The following is a 17,474-nucleotide window of genomic DNA, read 5'->3' as shown; positions in this document are numbered from 1 at the left end:
CATAGAAACTACTGAAATTATGTCAATGCAATATATAAAACACATTAATATACATGCTTATTTTAGGACAAACAATTCAATATTCATCTTAAAAAAGAGATATTTGTTGGGTGGTCAGCAACACGGTATTTATTTCATTCAGTGAGATATTGAAAAGACCAGGAATATGTATTTGTAATAGTTAAGACAAACAGCATCTGCATTCAAAAATATTGTTTTACTTTTATGAAAATATAAGCCAATATGTTGTGAATTTCAGGAAAATTAAGTGCAAAATTAAAGTGAAAAAAGCCTATGTTCTTCATACAGACCAAAACCAGTGTAGAAGCACAGAGGAATACAAAAATAGGTATTTGTATGGATAATAAAATCATTTAAAATGGCATCAAATAGAATCAGAAGGCAACCTTTTATTTAATTGCAGCTGGTTACGTCATTATGCATTAAAAGTTTTTTAAAGCATTCTGAAACTATTTGATTATCATAAATCACACTGAGGTTAATTGGACCATGTTCAGGATTTTATGGAAATAAACTCATACTTGAGTTTTGTAAAATTAGACAAAAAACAATGTTCTTGCTTTAAAAAGTTTATCTTAGCTTTCTTTTGTCTTGCTGTGTCTTCATGGAGCACAGGCTCTACTGAAGATCCTGGATGTTTATTCTTTTTCTACTCAGGATGCTGGAATAAGAGTTACTTTACTATTGGCTTTGGAGTGTGCAGAGACCTTTTAGATGTGCACACATGGAGTCCCTTACTAAATAGTCCTTCCTGGAAAACCAGGTACTACTTGGTGTCAGGAAGGAGCAAAGATGGAAAGGCAATTTGAAATTTAAAAAAAGGGGGTTAGCAGAGTCTTTTTGAATGTAGTCTGGTGCTTATCATGTGACATACAAAACTCCTTAAAAATAAAAGAAGAAAAATTAAAATCAATCTTGAGGGAACTTGCTGTGGCTCTAAAAGTTATTTCATAGAGATATAATACAAACACCAGAGATGCTTTTATGAATGTGGAATTAAGACATCTATTTTCTGAATAAACCAAATCAAACAAGGAAAAAAAACCCTAGACAACCCACCCCAAACCGAAATGAAACCCCAAACAAGCCAAACTTTTCAATCTAGAAGAGAAAAGATAGAGGATACAGTGTAATGAGAAGAGTAGTTAGAGAAAAATTATTTTATTCACATTTAAAAATGTATGTTCCAGTGTCAGGTCTGATGGGCGTATCAGGATTGATTACAGCTCTTTTAAATATGATTAAAATATAATTTTTGACAAAATTTAACTTTGCTGAACATTTTATCCACTTCATATATAAAATTACACTTAGAAAAATAAAGAAGCTACTGAGTTATATTTATTCAAGGGATTCACAATGCTGATGAGAATTTTAAAACTTTTTTAACATCTTTTTTCTTTTCCAGAAAGTACTTCAGTTCTCTTTAAGTTATTTGATTTTTTTTTTTTTTGTGAGTAAAAAAGTCCCAGGAACAAAAATCAGTACAATTATGTAAAAATGAAAAATACCCATGTTTCTAGCCATTTTTGATATCTGTGGTACCCACAAAGAAAACACTCTTTAAAATTAATTTAGGCAATTTCCTGTTTTATTACACAAAATTCATATTACACAAAGATCATATTAGTCTTGCTCTCTTTGTATCTTCATTTCAGCACACTTTTTTTTGCAACTGACATGGAGCACTCCACAGTGACAACTGATCTGGGATATCCTCAATATTGCCAATAACATGTAGCAGGCTGAAAAAATAAACTTACTTTTCTGAGGAATAAAAAAGCAATAATTTCTTGGACTGAGTTAGTGAAAGATATCAGTTGCTGAAGAAGAGAGTAAGTTAAAAGTTTTGAGGTAACACTTCATGTGAACAGAGCATCAAGGAAGAAAGTAATGGTACCATGAATGATACAGAAAATGAGTCAAAATCACACATTGGGAAATACTAGGAAAAGATTGATTAAAGGGTGATAGTGATAGTATACTATACACTCACAGAGTCAGATGTTTTGATATAGAAAGGCACCTTGATAGTATTTTAGATGGTTAAATATTTCTGGGAATTGTGGAAGACTTTAAATTCTTTGTAGATTTTTTTTTTAAAAAAAGGTTGCTAATATTCAGCTGTCCCTATTATTCTCTATGTTAGTAATCTGCAGACATTTTGAGACACAGTAGTGATAAGCACTGCTTTCCTACCAGTTTTATTTTTTCTATTTCCCTAAAATTCTCATGTGCAAGCATAAATCCTGGTAAAAAAAAGAGAGCTTGCTTATGTGGGAGAATGCACCTATTCAAACAACAGCCCTAATGAAAGGCAGCAGTGTAAACTGCTGGCAAAGTAATTCTCTCATAGCATGAATTTTCTCTATTTCAAGGTCATTCTGGTATAAAAGTCCTTTGCAGCTTGCTTGCAATATACATCTCAATGAATGTATGTTTTTTATTAGCAAGGATTATTCTTAGTGTCACTTAAGCACATTTGTGTGTGAATAAGATTGCATAGAGTGTAAAGCCCCTGTGCTAGGCACCATAGTGATGACTCTTCCCCGTCCATGACATGTTACATGGGGCCCCAGCAACAGAGGTCTGGGCACAGACAGGAACGGGATGCTGTGCAGTGAAGCATCTTCTCGTCTTTGCTGCAGAGGAGCTGGAACACAGCACAGCAGGTGGGACTATGTGAACAGCTTGGTGGGATAGATGGAGCACTGGGTGATCTCTCCTTTCCCTCTAAGTAAATCCATGCCTGGAGTAGCTTTACCTGATCTGTAGGGTAATTTTAGTAGCAGTACTTCATTTATGCTAAAGCATGTCTGGTTCTGGTTGCTAGGAACTCTGATTCTAACCCACAATGTAGGGATAAATTTCTCCATATCAGAACAGAAGACAATGGAAAGCATGCAAATTTAAATCACACATCTAAAGGATGGAGATGAAGAGTTATTACTTCAGAGGTGCAAAATAGCTGTGCAGAGGTTAAATCAGACTTACATATTCATCATACATTGTTAAAGAGTCCCATGCAAAATTACTTTTGTCTTATTTTTGGAATGGATGTTGTACACATGGCCTCATCTAATCTTTTGTCACTTTGCAAAACAAAAGCTAATTTCAATTCTAGAAGACAGAACCATCTTCAACTATACAAGCTAACAGATATGTGCTGCAGTTCATAAAGAGTGCATGTACATTATAAATTTGCTTAGCTGCTCCACAGAGATGCCAATCCTAATTAGGACTTCATTGGCTTTTCCATTGAAAACAGTTAAAATTCCCTAATTAAGCATGAAAAAATTAATAAAAATTAAATTAAGACTGTGTACATAAGTAAATGATGTTTCTGCCAAATTTTAACTCACCTTTCAGCCTGGGATGGGGTTTATCCTTCCCTGCCTCAGTGCCTTATCCTTTTCAGCTTAGACAAGGATAGGGGTCTGAGGGGCAAAAATCTTGTTCTGGCAGTATTTGTCCATTTGCAGTTTAGACAACTACTCCATTTTGCAGGTCTCAGATTATCATGTAGTTTAGTACAATACAACTCTTGATTATTGTAGCAGTTGATTCAGGACTTTATTTTCTGAAAATCGTGCAATCCAAAAAGGCTTCTGAAAATGGGAAGGAAAAAAACTCCGGAAGATAGGGCAGAGGACTAGTAGAAACAAAGAAACCAAATGCACAAGGTGTAATGAAGTGAAGTCCTCTGAGTCTCCTGGGTCCTGATATCTTTTTCTTCCCCCAGTTTCTATTTCCTGATGCCATGCATATTTTTCTAGTTTACCTCTCTCCATCACTCCTGAGGAATGTTTTGTATTTCAGATTTTAACTTTGTTCTTCAGTCACCTTAAAAGCATACACAACATTAATATGTTGCATAGTAATACAGCATAGCCAGTTTCACACCTTAAACTCTCTCTGAATGCAGCAGTACAGATGAAACACTGTGTACAGCTTTTCTGTCCACCGCATGAGCTAAAAATGGTGTTGGTGTATTTTCACAGCTTCTGTATAGCTGGGAATGTGGGGAACACATGAGATGTATGAGGGTTGGACTTCTAACACTTATATATTAATCCGGATATTAGCATTGCTACTAAAGGTAGTTTCTATAATTTACAGATGTGCTGTAATGTGACTAATATTAAATTAGCTAATACTTGTGTGAGGGTTCTCTGACATATGAAAAAATGTTATCTTTATAAAATAGGTAAAGCTTAAGTGGATACATGAATGAATTTTGATTTTGTAGGTGCCTTTAGATAGTAAAAAAATGTGGAGTTTTTTTTCTGATTCTTCCATATTTTTTTATCTTGACAGTACAAACAAGTGGAACAGTACATGTCATTCCACAAGTTACCTGCTGAAATGCGCCAGAAGATCCATGATTACTATGAGCATCGCTACCAAGGCAAGATCTTTGATGAAGAAAACATTTTGAATGAGCTCAATGATCCTCTTAGGGAGGTAAGAATAAATTACTGGAGTAGCTTTTCACGGTATGGAAAACTTTCATGTCTTTGCTGTTTCTGTGTTGAAATGCTCTTTCTGATTCTATTCTGTAACATTTCATCTCATTTGACCTAGTCAATGAATGACCAGGATAATTAAATTTATATTAGATTGGCACAAAGAAATAAGCAGATTTACACTCTATTCTGAACCAGTCTGTCAGAGTCACTGTCACACAAGGATGTCAAAGAGTAAAATTCCATCCTTAAGTGTTGTCAGAAACTCATGTTTTTCTGACACTTTTTGCAACAGAGTGGAGCTGGACTGGAATGGTCCTGGGTGAAAATTTTTTTTGCTTTCCCTACTTGCTAACCTCCCACCTGTACAGATAAAACTGCTGAAAGCCACCACAGAGAGACAGCTTCTCTGTGAAGTAGCATCCTTGGTAAAGATGTCCTTTACTTGAGATTACAAAGCTGGAATATGATATACAAGCCATTAAAAAATCTCTTTTGTTAAACCTGTAGTCTGTATTCCAGTTTTAGGGGTTATGCTATGCTATCTTATGTGATGTGATATGTGGAAGCAGTTGGAATCTTCTTTGCAAGTTGCTTGTGTGGGACAAAGGCAGCGTTCATCTTGTAGCAGAAGTACCTGCTTCGTGGGACTATAAATCAGACTCTCTTCTGTTGGGTGCAGCTCACGTCTGATCTCCTCACGGATGTTGGCTGATATCCTCCACTGAAAGGAGGGGGAAAAAAAAGCAAACAGGAGAAGAAGCAAGTTGAAAAGCTCAGAGAATAGAGAGCATGAACAGGGAAAAAAGAAAAGAAACAGGAAAAGTCTAGGAAATTATCCCTAGACTATGTGACAGTCGAAACATGAATCTTGGCCAGTATGGAGCTTGTGTTTTGTTAAGAGAAGAGAAGCATGTACGGACATATCAGTCACTGACATCAGAAACAGTTCCATCCATTTCTGCTTTTAAGGAAAGCATTTCTCCATAAGTGAAGTTGAATACTCTTCCATTGCAAAATATTATTTTACTAACAGTAATTTGCAGTTGTTGCACTGTAATTACCTGTGTGTGCCTCTTTTCCTACCTCCCTCTTTGTTTCCTCCCTCCCTCCCTCCCTTCCCTAGCCTTGTTACCTTCCCACCCTTTTTTCTTATACCTTAAAAGCAGCAAGGCAAATTTGGTCAACCATAGAAAACAAAAACCACTTCTGGAGAGAGATCAAGCATGGAAAATTTCAAAAATTAATGAGCCTCTAAAGACATGGAGGAAGAATAGGATTTCGTGGAGGGAATGGCTTCTGATTTTGCTATGGTCATGCTGTACTTAGCATGTCTTCTTTGTTCTCTGTATTATAGGACAAAAAATTTTTTACTCAGCTATGATCAGGTTGCGCACTACTCTGATGACAACATAGTAGTGTTCCAGAGAAAGGTCAAAAAAAAAAAGAAAGAGAAAAATAAGAACAGGACACTGGCAGTGCCAGAACAGGTTTCTCAATGAATCTGTCCAAATTTTGGTGGCAGCTCATTCACTGTGCCCTGAAAACACCCCTTGAGTGTTTGCTTAGTTAGCAGTTTCAAATTTAGCTACCACTTCAGCATGTGCAGTTCAGTCGTGCAGGTAGTGGCTTTTTGATGTTACTAATGGATAATAAATTAGAGCCTTTTAGAGGCTTTCATATATTGGATGGGATTTACTATCTTACATGCCAACAACTGCACAAGGCTCTAATAGGTGATAGCACAGATAACCTAGCTGCATCACTGAAGAATAAATATTTACTGTATTTCTTAAGTTTGTAATTAATCCTACATTCGATTATACTTGGAATTTAGCATAGGGTAAAAATTTAGAGTCTCCACAGGATGTAATTATCTTGATGAAAGTAGCTTCTGACAAAGACATTCATCTGAAACTATTATTTTCTCGCTTAGAGTAAGCAGAACAAAAGAAACCATACAATTGCTGCATAATTATAGCATCACAAAATGTTATTAAAATAGTTGCCCTGTTTTCACTACTCCTTGCTCTCAGCCATTGAAATTTACTGTATGGGCTGAAATTTTCCACAGCTAGGCTCTCTTTAGGAGTGATGACCTTTTTTTTTTGGTCCACGTTTTAAAATTTTGGCTCTTTTTTAGCAGAAAAGTAATTATGCATGATATAAATGTTATCATTCAACCATTAAAAATAGCTAAAGTACATAGAATTAGCAGTAAAAATCTGGTGTAAAAATAGTTCTTACCTTATAAATACTAGTAATGAAGCTGTATAAGGTTATTAAATCACAGAATCATAGAATCACAGATGATGTTGAGTTGGAAGGTACCCATCAGGATCATCAAGTCTAACTGCTAGCCCTGCACAGGACCATCCCCAAGCATCACACCATGAGAGCCTGAGATCATTGTCTAAACGCTTCTTGACCTTTGTCAGGCTTGGTGCTGTGACCACTTCCCTGGCGAGCCCAGCACCCAACAACCCTCTGGGTTGAAGAACCTTTTTCCAATATCCAACCTAAACCTCCCTGACACGATTCCCTTGGGTTCTGTCACTGGTCACCACAGAGAAGAGATCAGTGCCTACCCCTCCTCTTCCCCGCAGGACGAAGTTGTGACTGCAGTGAGGTTTCCCCTCAGCCTCCTCTTCTCCAGGCTGAACAGACCAAGTGACCTCAGCGACTCCTCATACGGCTTCCCCTTAAGGCCCTTCACCATCTTCATTACCCTCCTTTGGACACTCTCTAAGAGCTTAATGTCTTTCTTATATTGCAGTACCCAAAACTCCACACACTATTCAAGGTGAGGCCACACCAGCGCAGAGCAGAGCAGAGCAGGACAATCACCTCCTTTGATAGTAGAGGTTAAGACTTTTTTGATAAAAGAGGACAGATAACTGTATGGAACATTCATAGTAGATTAAAATAATGAAAATCTGAGAAAAGATTTGATGAATATTTGATACAATATTTGTGAGTGCCTAACATTGTTGGATGATAAAAACAGAATCATGTTTATTGTGGGGAACTAACTGGGTCTTCATAAAAGAAGGAAAAAAAGAATCCTGAACATCTTTACATTTTATACTCTGTCTAAGTGCTTCAAAGCTGCGTATAGCAACTAGTGGCTGACCTGTATCATTTAAGCATAATCTTGTATTAACAAACAGATTGTGTTCAATAATTGAAAACTAAGGTAGACATTTATGAGACTGAAAAACTCTATATTCTCCCCAGTTTAGTTAATTGCACAATTTGGGTATATTAGTCCATTGGTAATGTAGTTAATTGGGTATTTTCAGCTCTATACACTCAAACTGAATTAACCATGCACCGGAACATTTGATGTGCTACTACCTGCTCATAAGGACACATGCTCTCTGACAAAAGTAAAGGATAAAGGTTTATTTGTATTAAATCCAGAAATTTCACTCTAACTGAAAAACATATCCCCTTTTCCACAGTTAGACATCCAGATAACTGTCCAGTCTTCTCAAGAACAAAATAATCAGGAAACTCCTGGCAGTTACAATTTTGGTAGAGATGAAAGATTTTAAATTGCTTCTTCCAGGCCATGCAGGGTTGGATTCATCAAACCTGTCTGTAGCTCCATGCAAGTTCTGCAACAAGTCTGAGATAATCATCAGGATCTCTCTGCACATACCACCCCCACACATATGCTCTCATGATAAAGAAAACCTAGCTGATTAGCTTAGGAAAAAGGCTACATCTTCAAACAGCATGAAATAAATTGTTGACATGTGAAATAAATTGTCTTTAATAGCATTTACAATAAATTCTGTCCTTAATAGCCTTTGCAATTAACTCTGTCTCTCCCTCATTTCTTGATGTAGTGATTAGAAATTGGTAACAATTAGCATGTTTCCCTTATATAAATACCATCTCTGATTCTTCAGCAGACAGAGGTACTAAAGTTCACATTTTTTAACTCTGAATTCTTACCACCTACATGCTTGAACATCATTTGGCCTCAGAAGGCCTTAGTCCTAAAAGGGGTCTTTGTAACTGTCATGACATGAAATGGAGATGGTACAGACAACACAGAAAGAAAAAAAAAACAAACTCAACAAAAACTCCTTATAGATAAAAGTATTCCAAAAGAAAACCTGAAGTATAAAAGTTTAAATACATATACATAACCAGTTTCATCTTGTAAGAAATTTCAAAGTGGCTCAGCTCTGGCATTTGTCTAAGCCACCAGCCTCACTAGCAGTGGCTGTAAATGGAGGTCCACAGAAGAACAGGGTATCTGTTAATGACTCTCCTAGACTCACAGTATTTTCAGGTGAAGGGATACTCTGAGACTGATGTGATTTGATTACAGGGTAATCCTTAATACACATCTCTTCCAATTACTTATTTGCATTCTTGAATCTACACACTCTCTGCAACCACACAATCCTTTGTCAAGGAGCACAGACCTGTATCTTACTGCATGAGAAACCACCTCTTTCTTTTAGGATTGAACATGGCTCTGACTGTTTTATGATTCTGATGGCCATTAATTCTTGTAGCAAAAGTGATAGTACAGTCAATTCCTACCCACTATTTGCATGACAGTTATGATTTTATAGACTTACATGATAACATCCTTAACTGTGATTTTTTGATGGTAAAGAGATATACTTTATTTAATTCTTTCCTGCATGAAGCTAACTTACCCTTATGATCATCCTTCTTGCCATTCTCAATGTAGAGAAATTATTTTGTTTTTTCAAAATCAATTTTAAAATTAACAAAACCTTGGTATTTTTCCCTAGTTTTAGACCATATCTCCTTTTTTAATATCATTCCTTTTATTTAGTATTTATCTTTAGAAATCATGAAACAATATATTCTCTCATTTTGACTAAATTATAATCCTGTGCTCAAAAGATGAAGCATCTCTGAAATAATAGTATGAGGCCAAAATATGGTGTAATTAGACTATGGAATGTTTGATCCTATTTAATAGCAAGTCATGATGATTTTGGGCTACAGACTTTCAAACATTAAAATAATGGTAGAAAATCAAATTATTTTACTAAAAAACAATGAAGCATCGGAAGCAATATTAAAATTTGGAGATTCCAAGTATTTTAGTTCCATAACAACTTATGTCCCTAAATTTATCTCATAAAAGACAGAAAGATAATTATTTAATTACAATCCACTTTTCTTCATTTAATATGCAGTGATCCTTGGTATGAAGCTTAAAGAGGGGAAGTAGGAAAAGTGCATCAGAAGTACAGATGTAGTCACGCTGGAATTCATTTAAGTATATATATACATTTATGTATATATACATATATATATACATTATGTATATATATATATATACATTTATGTATATATGGAGTGTGAATACCTCTTTATCCAGTCAATTAAAGTTTCTTGGTTGTTTTTTTTTTCCCCAGAGACACAAAATACAGCTTTGGTTCATACTCTGGAGTACTGAATCATGAATGACTTATGCAGCATGTCAGTCTTTCAGAATAAATGCTGATATACCACAGCATTATTTACTTCACAAATGCTAAAAAAACCCAAACTATATTTTTCAAATATCTGTGTGAATTATCCCTAAATTGTAGTCCAGGTATACAAAGCTTAGGCAAAACCCAGACCACCTCTTACAAAGAACTATAACAAAGCTTTTAAAACTAAAAATAGTAGCAAAGGGTCATTTTAATGTGGAAATGGGCAGACAGTCACCACTGGATTGGATCAATGTTTTAAGATGATTTTCCCCAGCAGGCGTGATGTGGTAACAAACAGTGTACACTCTCAAACATGTTTCCCAGGGACCTAACAAAATGCAGTTTGATTTCCTGAGCTATGGGGAGTGTGTTTGCTCCTTGATGTATGCACATACACCAGTGTATATGCTGCAGTTGAATTGTCAACTACTTTCATTGCTGTTGTGCATATTCAAGAAACTTTGATGACAGTCCCTTCTGTGTTTGACATGCTTTATTAGCAAATCCATCCTGAGATGAGACATGCTTTGACAAGTCCCACATCTAACTGCTTACAATAATACAGATAATAATACACCAGCGCTGCTCAGTAGTTATGAACAGGCATGTTACTGCACCTACAAGATTCCTTTGTTGTAATTGTTTAATAAATATTTCAGACATGACAGTTCTTTCATGAACACTTCAAATATACTAAAACAAATCAAATGCCCAAATCTTAGTGCACTAGTTGTCTTTCATAAAAAGAAAGGATCATGCTTCCAAGCATCTTTTGTATCTCAGTTTTTAATGGACTGAAGAATTGTTCAGATACTTGATAACCAGGTAGTGCTCAGGGCAGTGGATGGAAAGAGGCAAGCACTTTTTTTATTCTCTATGTGGTTTCTGGTGAAAGCCAGGAAAGGTTACTCTGTATTAGTGCTTCTCACAACATGTTCATTTCTATTAGGTTTGAATATTCTATTGCAATTATAAATAGCATTGCTCCATGTTTAGGAGGTTCAAAATAATAATAACCTATACTTCAAATAACTTCTGAGTTAGTTCTTCTTATGTAAACACATTCTTCTACTACTATGTTTGCTTTAGCTTGACAGGTGCTCTTTTTGGTTGGATGTGGAAAGTTTTATTTCGCTAAAAATGAGTGATATTTTGCCCTAATCCCTGAATTGTGACTATAAATCCATTACATTAAAACAGCAGAAGTTAACACACATTCCTTTGAACCTGTGAGAGAATAATTGAAAAAAAATGAAAAATAAGGAAATTAAAATTCTTAGTGCAGGGCTGAAAATTACATTATCTCTTTTTATTCAAGATTAGGAGATGTGGCATCTGGCACTCTGGTACCTACCAGGGTTTTCCATTTTCTTCTCATGTCATGGAACTTGCATAAGGGAAGCACGGGAAGGAAAAGGAGAAAAGAAGAGGGCAGGATGCAGCCCTGACTCCAGTAGAAAGCATACTTCAGACAAGACAGAGATGCAAAGTGTAGACATGCCCACATGCCTTACCTGTAAATCTCATCCTTGCAGGTGGTGAGAGTGAACATCTTTTCCATATGTTTTCATTGTAGAATTTAAATTCTGGATCCAGAAGCAGACTAAAGTCTTTTGAGGCATATTTATTTGGAACCAGTAAAAATGCTATGGGGGCCATGTAATAAAGTTTCTGGGTTGAATGGGCACCCTTCAAAGATGCCATTGTCCATGAAAGTCACTAGAAATAAACATCGTGATTTGCCACCAGCAAGAGGAGATAAATATGCCATGAACTGTTTCATGCAGAAACAAATGCATGTGCCTATTTTTATGCACTCAGTTGCACATTATGAATATGGTAGTAACAGCATACAGAAGGGTACCCAGCACTTCCCATGCATAAATCTGGAGTTGTCTTTCATGATCATGCAAAAAACAACTGAGCATGAAATCTGTTCTGAGTACGCACTTATGAACTTAAATTCCAATTGGTACACTGATGATTTAAGAAGGTAAATCTAGTTAAAGCTGTGAGAGATATCAAAGTTAAATTCTGCACTTCAAGGCAATGCTAGATCATTATTTTCCTTTTATCCTAATGCTACAATAACAAAAAAAAAAATTGTACATTATTTTTAAACGAACAAAGTTCTGCCTAATCTGTAATTTTGTACTGTTGCTGTTATTTAGAAAATGCAAAATGTAAATATGTAAAATATTTTCTCCATAAATTGTCTTGTAGATAAGTCAAAGTTGAAATAGTGAATTTTTTTACTACCTGAAAAATCAGGAGTCTCCTCTACAGCTGCAAAATAATCTTTTGGAAGTGTAAGCTCTTTTGATGAAGAATTTTTATATAAGAGATTAAATGGAAATGGGAATTGAAATTTTTGAAATTATAAATGAACAGATAAATTTAGCATTGATACTGATGCACAAAGTGTTGAATTACACTTGTTGAATTCAAAGATAAGTGTCTAACACTGAAGGAACTTAGTATATGATATTTTTAGTCATTAATGAGAGTCTCAGAGATGACTGAAGTTAAAAGATGGTGCAAAATGTGGATTCTGACATTGTGTTTACAGGTACAGACTTCCTGGTAACTTCTGGACTGAGTTCAAGGCAATGTTTTTATCTGTTGTCTCTGCTTCTTTTCTGATACCTTCACACATTCCTTGGCCAGTGGTAGCACTGGAACATAAGCCATCCTTGGTAGTAGTAGAGCAATGACTGACGAGGAGTTTCCTGAAGAGAATTTTAATCTCTCAGCTTCTTCTGGGGGGTCTATTGCCACACATTGTATAAGCACTTGTGTATTTATGAAAAATAAGTCTTCATAATCATCATATTTCACCAATATGGGAAAGTCAGGGATGGGAAAGTCTCCCATCCCTGCCGTGTTGGAAATTAAATAGTTCATTCTTTTTAACATCTGGCAGAAAACAGATCCACTACTTAGAGGAAAAGAAATGCTGTCATTATTGTGTTGTCAGCTTAATATATATAACAGACCTTGAAGGCAATTAAGAGGCAATGATATCTGTAGAGAAACAGAAAGGGAGGTGTATGTAGCTTGCTTTGTCATTCTCTAACACCAGATACGTTCTTCATAATATTGATACTTACAGCAAAGCAACAAACTTAGAATGTGAGAAAGAGGTTAATACCCTTCCTGAGCCATTATTTAAAGTTCATGGCTGGCCTATTTTTAGGCCACCATGTGAGAAGATATTCACTGAAAATAGATACAGATCATGTGTCCTTGCAGAATATAGAACATCAGGACATTTCATTTCCAAAGAACATAATTGGGACTCAGAGCAGAATCTTCTTTCCTCTCACCTCTTTGCTTATAGATTATACTTCAGTTATACAAGCACACACTCTTACATGACTTATATTAATCGCTAAATATATAACAAACTAATTTGCAACACACTAATGAGACCCATTAATTAGTTAAAATTTAATTTTTTTCATTAAATGTACAAATACATACATTTTGTACACATATAAATACATCTGTAGAGGTATATATGTGTATATATACACGTGGAGAGCATATATATGCATATGAATATGTATACACACACACACACCCTGACTTGCTGGCACATACACACAAACATGTGTGCAAGATGTATATTTGAGAAGAATATTATATAATACTTTGTTGATATCTTCGCATCATAGTAAGTACATATATTGCATTAGGTACTTCAGTATGATTTTTCTGTTACTGCTGTTGCCATATGTCTCAACACATACTTCCTATGCCACCCAGTCTATATTTATAATATATTATCTTAAAATTAACTGTAGTTGTAAGGGATATAAGGGCTCTCTCCTATGATATGAATTCAATATGTAAGATAAATTTATTCATAAAGGTAGAGATGAAGACATAGTCTTAAGATCATTTGGAAATCTTTCTGAATAAATTATAGGAACATATTTCTTATGTGTTTAATTCACTGTGAGTAATGTAATTATACTTAAGCACTATTAATAGTTAAATAAATTTAAAACTCTGGGCAAGCAGATGAACTGAAATTGAACTGAAAAAGATTATTTAAGTGTTGTAAAGAACCTGGAACTTCCTATGCACCTGCATCCTGTCTTATGCATGGATGCTAATGGCAGTTCCGGAATGCTCTGCTGTTATCAGGCCCCCTTGCTTTTAGTGCATGTCTACTCCTGGAGGGAAAGCACAAGCACAACTATTTAAGGCCTCAGTGATTGCATTCAGAGAGCAAACAGAGCAACTGTAAATGTAGACGGCTATAGGTATCTCCCCTGATTTCTCATTTATTATTTATATAGCTGCTTCCTCTCCATGCTCCACAGAACAAAGCTTTTCAGGACATAGAAATGCTGAGGATGTCCTGTGCATCCTTGATCTGTCAAATCTTGACCATGATTTGGCTTCTAGTTGTAATATGACTTTTTTTTTCATTACTCTGGTACCATGCCATTATTTAGTGTGTCTGCCTACTGGATACTTAAGGTCTCATGCATCACTTTTATTCTAGCTGTTATGACTAATTCACATTGACTAGTCTACTCCTGCCAGTTTGCCTTCTCTTTCCTCCACATGATCTGCTACTGAGGCTGTTTTTGCTGTCACCATTTGCACTCCTCAGAATTTCTTCCACTCTTTACAACCTCCCTTGCCATTTATTCATTTCTTTCCCCTGCAGCTACCAATATTAGCCAAAGTGGTACTCTCAAGCAAATTCTGTCTTGAGGGCTGTCTGGCTGGCACTCTACTAAGTTATTCCCAGAAACTTCATCTCCATTTTTATGAACTGATGATATCTTTTCTGGAGCTAGCTCTCCAAGTCTCACCCTTACAACCGAGCATCATCCCCATGTTTCACTGTAAAACAGGGCTCTAAAATCGGCACTTTCAGTATTTTTCTACTTCTGCATGCTTGGGCTCTGGTGCAGTGGCCAGAATGTGGGTCATGAGCTCCTTACACCTGTGATGCAAGTTGCCACTCACAACATCACTGAGCCTTTGCACATGATCCCACCCCAGCACCCTTGTCAGTAGTTTCCTGTGGAAAGCAAATTCAAGTGGTCATACAATTGGCTTGTCCCAGTTCCCATTGCAAAGCAGTGACGAAGGCTGATTCAGAATTAGAAAGGGATTCTGAATCCTCCTTATCTTTCTTTTTATAGCCTTCTGTTATATATAGATGTGTTCATCTATAGCTACCATTATAAATATTCTAGCACGTACACACACTGGCATTTAGGATCCTGTCACACATTTGTCTTAGCAATCTAAATAAATGTCATTGTTTACAAAAGCTCTTTTTCACCACTTTAAGATGTGGCATATACATAGTGTAAGAATGTTTAAATTTTGTGTTAAGTAAAGTTAGGAATTGTATGTTTCTCCCATACAAAATAGAGTAGACCTTCATTGAATAATTATAAATCAAATTAGATGCAAACTGATATGTACTTAAAAGCACTAAATATAATTTAAATGTGGACATTTCAAGCTCAGCTAACTGGGATTTATCCAATATAATCACTAAGACTTAATTTAAGCCACTTAATAAATTTATAGAGAAAGCCTTTGAACCAATGGACTTTTAATTCATAATAAGGAGAGTGTTAACCTAGCAATTAACAAGATAACAGTATTTCTCATCCAGAACTCTTTGAGAGCTGTAAAATAACTCAGTGAACAAATTACCACTGGCTTCTCAATGACTGTTTTCTTGGTTGTTGTTGCTACTGTGTCAGCTAAACGACACACATTGTGTGTAGATAAAGCACATTCTCTTGAGAACTTCCTCCTTCTTGTCTCAGTTATTTTGGGCCATTTGGGTTGCAGTACATGGGGGACTACAGAGAGGAGCAGGAGACAAAGAGGGAAAGATGGAACAGCAGAAGGAATTCTTTGCCTATTGCAGAGCACACAATAACCTCTCCATGGAAGAATTCCCAGCTTCAGCTTCTGATCTTGATCAAAAAAGTGAAAATCAGAAATAAGTCAACGCAAAAATTTAGATCCAAGCCATAGCTTTCAATTTCTTTCAAGGTATGTTTATATTTTCCTGCGAACTAGTTCTTTGTTTCAGTACTTTGTTTTAGCCCAAGTCAGTCCCATGATAGCTTCAAACATAGGGGGTTTTTTTCTCCCTGCTTTCATCCACAAGTTAATCTCTTCATGGCTTTCCCTTTCCTCAGCAAGAGAAACTGTTCGGGCTTTTCATACTGTTCTGAATTCTGACAGACAAATTTTACACAACAAAGCACACCAGTGAATATATTTTACCTGATAATTCACACAAATGTGACTTGGACTGCCTTTGTGAAACTGCACTGTCTCCTCCTCTTTTTCTTACTCTCCTGCATAATTATTCTTTCTTGGTATCAAGTGAATCAAGCACTGTCCTGAGAACAGCAGCACTCTTTCCAGTACTATTCTAAAACAAAATCCCTTTTTTGCTGGCAATCAGGTGAAATCTCACTCACTTTGGTAAATATAAGAGGTACTCTTCATTCAGCGAACTTATAAGTAGCAATTGAGCTGGTTTTTGGGAAGGATGTAGCTGCCACACAGATTACATACAAGATCAGCCACAGATTCATTGGTGTTGGCGAGTTTTACCACTTGAGTTTCAGTACAAATGCACAATAATGAAAATGGTTTCCAGAACCAGCTAGAAGTGGTCACTGGAAACTCCAAAGAGTTTTTCCAAAGTGGAAAAGCAGTGCTACAGTAGATATTAACCTGTGAGCAAGCAGGCTAGACAAAGTTTTGTGATCATTAGCAAAACTTTCTCCTATTTCTTAATTGCTGTTTTAGAAAAACATGAAGTTTGCATCATTCATTGTACAGCAAATATGATGTCTAACTCATTCCACTTATCCATGTACTGACAAAAATTCTGATATGGATATCAATAGGATATGGATACCAAAAGGATTTTTTCAACTTCATGTCTCTTAGGATTCACTTTCTGCCACAGTTTGAAAATACATATGTTTACATCTGTAGTCTCACTGGTATAACAGGGAAACTTCAATTTTTAAAATACCTACTAAAAAAAGGGTTCAGTTTTAATTGCCCCCTGCCCAAGATATTATTTATGAAATACTATAAAGTATTAGCGATTATAACACTCCAATGTACACACACAAATAAGAATGAAGTTATTTGGTTACTCAGGTGCAGAAAACTGAAACAGTGATTGTTAAATACTTTTGCAAATTGCAGCTTCTTTATTCAGTTAATAAAATGGAACTTTCTCTACAGCAACTGCTGTTATGATACAGCACTAATTCAATGCCACCTGCTGTAATGAATGGTGGGTGTTTTTTACTAAGAGCATTCAGGAAATTTGTTCAGCAGAACAGTTCAGAAGTAAAACCTTCAGGAGGTAGAGATTGGTCAGTTGGCCCAAACTTTAAATACTTATCTGGATTATCAGGACTTCTCAGCATTTTGAAATTAGACTGGCTATCTCTCCATTACAGACTGCCTTGAAACATTGCCTGTA

At 35.9% G+C, this 17,474-nt stretch overlaps 1 protein-coding gene across 1 annotated transcript in view; it reads left to right on the top strand.

Moving 5' to 3' along the window:
• Positions 1–17,474, top strand: part of HCN1 (hyperpolarization activated cyclic nucleotide gated potassium channel 1) — a 200,641-nt gene that overhangs the window by 155,630 nt on the left and 27,537 nt on the right. The window contains exon 5 of the mRNA XM_032676121.1: positions 4,339–4,485. Within this exon, the coding sequence (XP_032532012.1) occupies positions 4,339–4,485 (147 nt within the window). The remainder of the gene's footprint in view (positions 1–4,338; positions 4,486–17,474) is intronic.

The sequence above is a fragment of the Chiroxiphia lanceolata genome, chromosome Z, assembly GCF_009829145.1.
Source record: "Chiroxiphia lanceolata isolate bChiLan1 chromosome Z, bChiLan1.pri, whole genome shotgun sequence".
Classification (NCBI taxonomy): Eukaryota; Metazoa; Chordata; class Aves; order Passeriformes; family Pipridae; genus Chiroxiphia; species Chiroxiphia lanceolata.
The sequence above is the reverse complement of the archived record's forward strand: the minus strand, read 5'-3'. Positions and strand labels throughout refer to the sequence as shown.